The sequence below is a fragment of the Amphiura filiformis genome, chromosome 15, assembly GCF_039555335.1.
Source record: "Amphiura filiformis chromosome 15, Afil_fr2py, whole genome shotgun sequence".
NCBI lineage: Eukaryota > Metazoa > Echinodermata > Ophiuroidea > Amphilepidida > Amphiuridae > Amphiura > Amphiura filiformis.
Genome location: NC_092642.1, coordinates 43,262,162 through 43,267,722, shown reverse-complemented (window position 1 = coordinate 43,267,722; position 5,561 = coordinate 43,262,162). Strand labels below are relative to the sequence as shown.

At 37.7% G+C, this 5,561-nt stretch overlaps 1 protein-coding gene across 1 annotated transcript; it reads left to right on the top strand.

The window, feature by feature from the left end:
- Nucleotides 1-4,634: 4,634 nt before the first annotated feature.
- LOC140170978 (uncharacterized) lies at nucleotides 4,635-5,327 on the top strand. Its single transcript, XM_072194167.1, has one exon. It carries the CDS (start codon nucleotides 4,635-4,637, stop codon nucleotides 5,325-5,327), a length of 693 nt encoding a protein of 230 aa, XP_072050268.1.
- Nucleotides 5,328-5,561: the final 234 nt, after the last annotated feature.

Below are 5,561 nucleotides of genomic sequence, written 5' to 3'. Positions count from 1 at the left end.
ACCAAAGTACCCAGCAAACACAAAACGTTTTCGACATCATTCGCAAAAGGTTATAAAAAGTTGTCAGAAAACATTTAAATGTCGGGTTATATAAATGGTACATTAATGGTATAAAACGTTTTCATAACATTAAAAAACATTTGTTGCTAATTTACTGCACAGCAAACACAAATGTTTGACAGAAAACATTTAAATGTTGGGTTATATAAATGGTATAAAAACGTTTAATAACATTCCAAAAACATTTTGAAAACTTGGTACAAATCATTCTAAACAGAATGTTATTTTGGGGTTGAAAAATATTTTTCAAAAAAATGTTTGCCCAATATATTTACAATAACGTTTTTAAAATGTTTTCATGACCTTTATATAACCCGACATTTAAATGTTTTTAAAACGTTTTGTAAAAAACATTTTAAGAACATTTCTGTCTTTGCCAGGTGCAAATATTTTAACATAATGTTATTTAAGTGTTGACAAAATATTTGGCCAAAGATGTTTGCAAAAATAGTTTACAATGACATTTCGAAAACATATAAAAAATATTGTTGTAGTGTGTTTTTATACAAAACGTTTTAAAACGATTTCATGACCTTTATATAACCCGACATTTTAATGTTATTAAAACGTTTTTACCTGAACCAAAACCCAAAATATAACTTATTTAAAACGTTTTGAAAACGTTTTTGTGTTTGCTGGGTACGAATATTTCCAAACATCTAAATTAGCTAAAAATTTAGGACATGTTACAAAACTATGTTTTCTAGAATTTTAGAAGAGTACTTTTATTTTTAATATTGGCCGGTTATTTTTCACACAGCAGCGTTAACTAGGCAAATCCCCATACTTCTAACGTACGCTATTTGTAGAGGTCACGCGTCAATGGTAAGAGCACTGTGTATTGTGTATAGGAAAACGGACAGTAACTGCAGTATGCCATAAAATTATGTAACATTGTAACAACTTACCCTAAATGGTGTAACAACTTACCCGGTATGCGGGGTAAGTTGTTGCAAAAAATTACCTTCATTAGTTAATTAGTAGTTAATTAGTTGTTTGATGTTTTCATGTTTTGTATGCCCCAAATTTTAGTAAACATAATGGGCTAACCACAGACCCAAGATGGAGTGTTTGAGGTCTTTCATTGGAATTATATGGGGCAAAATGTAAATTTTGTAACGTCCATCCCCGGTCTCCCCTACTCTGGCTATTGCATTTAAGCTTCAGTTAAAACTCTGATTTGTATTAATTTGTGTAAAATTAGATTTTCACATCTGATCTTTTCAGTTTTCGTACTCTCTGTTTGTTAGCTTCCCAAGTGATTTTTTACTCGGGCTTTCGCGATCAATAAACTGCAGATTCGAAAATCAGAATTGTTCTGTTCAGTATTGAAGTGAGCCATTATTATGCATTAAACAATATAAGCCTATACGTATACTTTTAATACTTTTTCTGTCACTAATTATGTTAACCTTTTTTTTTTTATAACAATCAGTATAATTTCGAGTTCAAATGAATGCGTTCATCATGATTAATAACATATTTTTATTTATCATTTTTAAAAACTATTTCGAGAAAAATTAACTTTTCATGTGGGTTTTGAATAAGAAAACTTTCATAACAACTAATTTTCACATGCGCATTTTCAAGTGTTTTATGAATAAATCAGCATATTATTACAATTGTTACCAACCAATTGTCGCAAACGATGTACCGACTTAATATCATCAGTAAACTTCGGTTATATTTATAAATGCGCTTATACGCACGTGACCACCTCTGCGCTGCCATTACAGCTTGTAGACAGTAAGTCTCGAAATGATCTTCTACACGCTGGCGAAGTTACGTAATAATCGGATTAACTACCGTAAAATGGGGTAACTTTTTTTTTTTTTTTTTCTGAATTTTTTTTTTAAATGCTAATTTTTGGTCAAAAATCCTGATTTTTTGGTAAATTTAAAGGAAATTGGACATGAGCGACTATTATTTCTTCCAAATATATTTCTTAACAAATTGACACCAAATATGACTAAAAACAAGATTGCTATACGAAAATATGACCATCTAAAGAAATATATTTGACCAACCAAAGTTTCCCCGCTGACCGAAGTTACCTCATTTTACGGTACCATAGCAATAGGTCGCGCTGCACTGATACGTTCACGCGGTACCTCTGCATTGAACCATATCATGCTGATCACTTGCACCTGTAAGATTATTATCTTTGAAAAGACCAGTATTGTATTCAATCTATGATTGCAGACATACACAGGTGATGAATGCAACCTACTTGTAGTGAAGCGCGATATGTTCAAAATTGTTTTGACCTATTGCTATGGTAGTTAATCCGATTTATTACGTAACTTCCCCAGCGTACATAGCGGTGGTCTTCATATACATTTGAATACAAAGGCGGAAGAACATGAGACTATATGTACTACTGTGCAGCAAAATTTTCTGTTTTGTTCAACTTGATTTTTATTTATATTTGATTTGATTATATTGTAAACGTTTCATTATTTATATTTGATTTGATTATATTGTAAACGTTTCAGTTGTTGAATATTTTTCAAGTTCCGTCGTCAAATACTTTCAAAATTTTTTTTGATAACACATTACAAATTCGGAATCCCTCCCCCCCCCATGTGTAATAATTTTGCTATTCAATTAATACTTTTTCTGTATAGTGGTCAATGCATGAGGATTTGGTCACGCTTGCTGGTCTTGGTATATGTCGTGCCCATGGGTCACGCGCGTATTTATAAAAGCGCATTTATAAATCATAACCGAAGTATAACTGTTCTATCGCACTTCGGGTAAAAAGCTAATGCAGCTTTAAAATTACATATGGAAAGGTTTGGCTACAAAACGATTCTCTTATATATAAACGCATCTATGCAGTTTCCACCTCGATACACCTGAATACACAAATTCGTCCAAGCTAGCTACCGGTATTCCTTGTCTCTACACAGTCTGTATTTACACTACACGGTTGAGTGCATAGCATCATAAGAGCTGAGAATACACAATAAACTGTTGAATATTAAACCGAATATTGCCGAATTTACAAATTACTTGCTGAAAAGAAGAAATTCCAGTGCCCCGGGCAATAACCGCATACCCTACTCAGTATGGAAAAGTGCCCTAAAACAACAGCACTTTTGCAAGAAGTATAATATGCAGTATATGGAGAACTGGAAATATACCCTTGAGTTGGTGAATAGGTAAAACCATCCTTATTTCCAAAGACGAGGAGACATTAGATCCCTCCCACTTCAGACCTATCACACTGAAGAACTCCAGTGGTTATCTTGGAATGGGAATCCTAGCTCAAATGACCACCACCTATACTGAAAACAACTACATTCTAAGATGCAATTTTATCAGTTTTGCCGTCCAGCAATGATTAAAGGTGACAAGCCCGAGCCACATTGGGATGACTTGCACGAAGGAGGTAGGGTTAAGTGACCGCTTATAGGTTGAATTCCCAGTCTGCCTAATCATGACGCTCCCGTGGCGCAATTGGTTAAACCAGAGGTCCTGGGTTCAATTCCCGGGCGGGATCACTTTTCCTATTTCATTCTTTAATCATTGCTCGACGGCGAAACTGATAAAATTGCACCATAGTTTGCTTATTCCCGTCGAAAAAAGCCACTGTTTTTCAACAACTACATTGACAAATCCATTCAGAAAGGCTTCATGGAGAAAGTACCGGGCTGTGTAGAACATACAGAGGCACTAACCGAGATGCTCCAGGATGCCAAAAGAAACGGAAATCCGTCTGATGGTGCTGAGTCTCAATAGCACACCCAACAGCGCCCCCACGTGTTTATTGGGGCTGAAGAAAGTCTAGCGAATTGCAGACAGAAAGCTACCAAAAAGGTGAGCTAATTTAGCTGTTTGAGAATAAAGATCTGTTCAATATGGATTTATTACCGCAGCAAGAACATTTGTTTAAACGTTTTTCCTACACAAAGCGCGCTGTTGGGAAAGATCGGCAAGGGAATCTGCTCGGTGGAAAAATCATCTGTGTTATCTATTGAGATGCCGGAGCACAGGACTGACCCCCCCCCCTAGTATAAAATTGAAATCATCGGTAAAAGGGATGGAAGCGTCTAACATCTGGAGAAAGACTGAATCGAAACTTCTAGGGGAGAGGATCAGGCAGACTGCTTTTACGTTAGGAGTGATTAAAGGCCAGTGTGAGGAGTTGGAAACAACAATTAGATCTCATTCGCGCGATTTGGCCAATAGATTGGCGGAAGTAGTGGAAAGGTCGCGTGAATCGGAACACCGGAAGTGCAAGATGCGTCAAGTAAACAAATATGATCGGCTACGGGAAAAGTCATCGCCTGTGTTGGATACCACGTTGAGTCAACAACAAGAACGTTGGGTGGTAAATAAGTCGGATCGTGAGTTGAATGACGACGAAAAGAGCCTGTTAGCTAAAGGTATGAACTATGCTGTTTCCCCCACATCTATCCCCCATTGATTTGATCACTGGTGTTGAACTGGCATGTAATAAGCTTAATACTGATAAGACTGAAAAAGACCAAGTCAGAGCCGAAGCTGTGAAAGTCATAGGGTCTAGTCATGCACCCAAAAGTAACTTGACCCCTGGTGAAAGAAAAGCCATGAAAGATCTCCGTACTGATGAGAGTAGTGTTACTATATTACCCAGTGACAAAGGTCGGTGTACAGTTAATACCACAGACTATAAGCAAAAAGTAGATGATCTATTGAGCGATGCTAACACTTATACCCTTCTCAAGAGAGACCCCACTAGGAAGTACAAAGAACAATTAAGAGGGATCTTGAAAAGACTTTGTGATAGTGATCGCATTACGAAGGCTCAATACTACCTTCTCATGCCCTCGTCTGATACTGTGCCTCGCTTTTATGGCTTACTGAAGGTACACAAACCATTGTGCCCTCTGCGCCCCATCGTCTCGTCAATTGGGTCGGTCACTTACCAAGCGGCAAAATTTGTTGCGGACATTATTGTACCACTAGTATGCCAATCCCCACATCACATTAAGAACTTTGCGGATTTCGCTGAAAGAGTGGGGAACCTCACACTACATGAAGGTGAAATCATGGTGTCGTACGGTGTTACCGGACTGTTTACTAACACTCCAGTTCCGGATGCCCTCCGCGTTATCAGGAGGAGATTGGAGGAAGACGTCACCCTCCCTGATCGCACATCACTGTCTGTTGATGATGTTATGGAACTTCTTATGTTTTGCGCCACCTCCACATACATGATGGGATTGGGCAAAATCTCCAGTCTCGCCGCTCGCATCCAACATTTTCATGGAATGGTTTGAGGTCCGCGCACTAGATACTGCTCCCCACGTACCATCCTTCTGGGCCCGTTACGTCGATGATACTTTCGTTGTAATTCGCGAGGAATATATCGACGAATTCACCACCCACATCAACAATATTTCGCCCACCATCAAGTTCACTATGGAACGGGAGGAAAACCATCAGCTTCCTATGCTCGACACCCTTATTCACAGAAAGGAAACTGGCTCTACTAAAATTACCATCTACCGCAA

Bases quoted from the DNA above. Each gene is read 5' to 3' on its own strand.
- LOC140170978 (XM_072194167.1), top strand. From the start codon at position 4,635: ATGAAAGATCTCCGTACTGATGAGAGTAGTGTTACTATATTACCCAGT.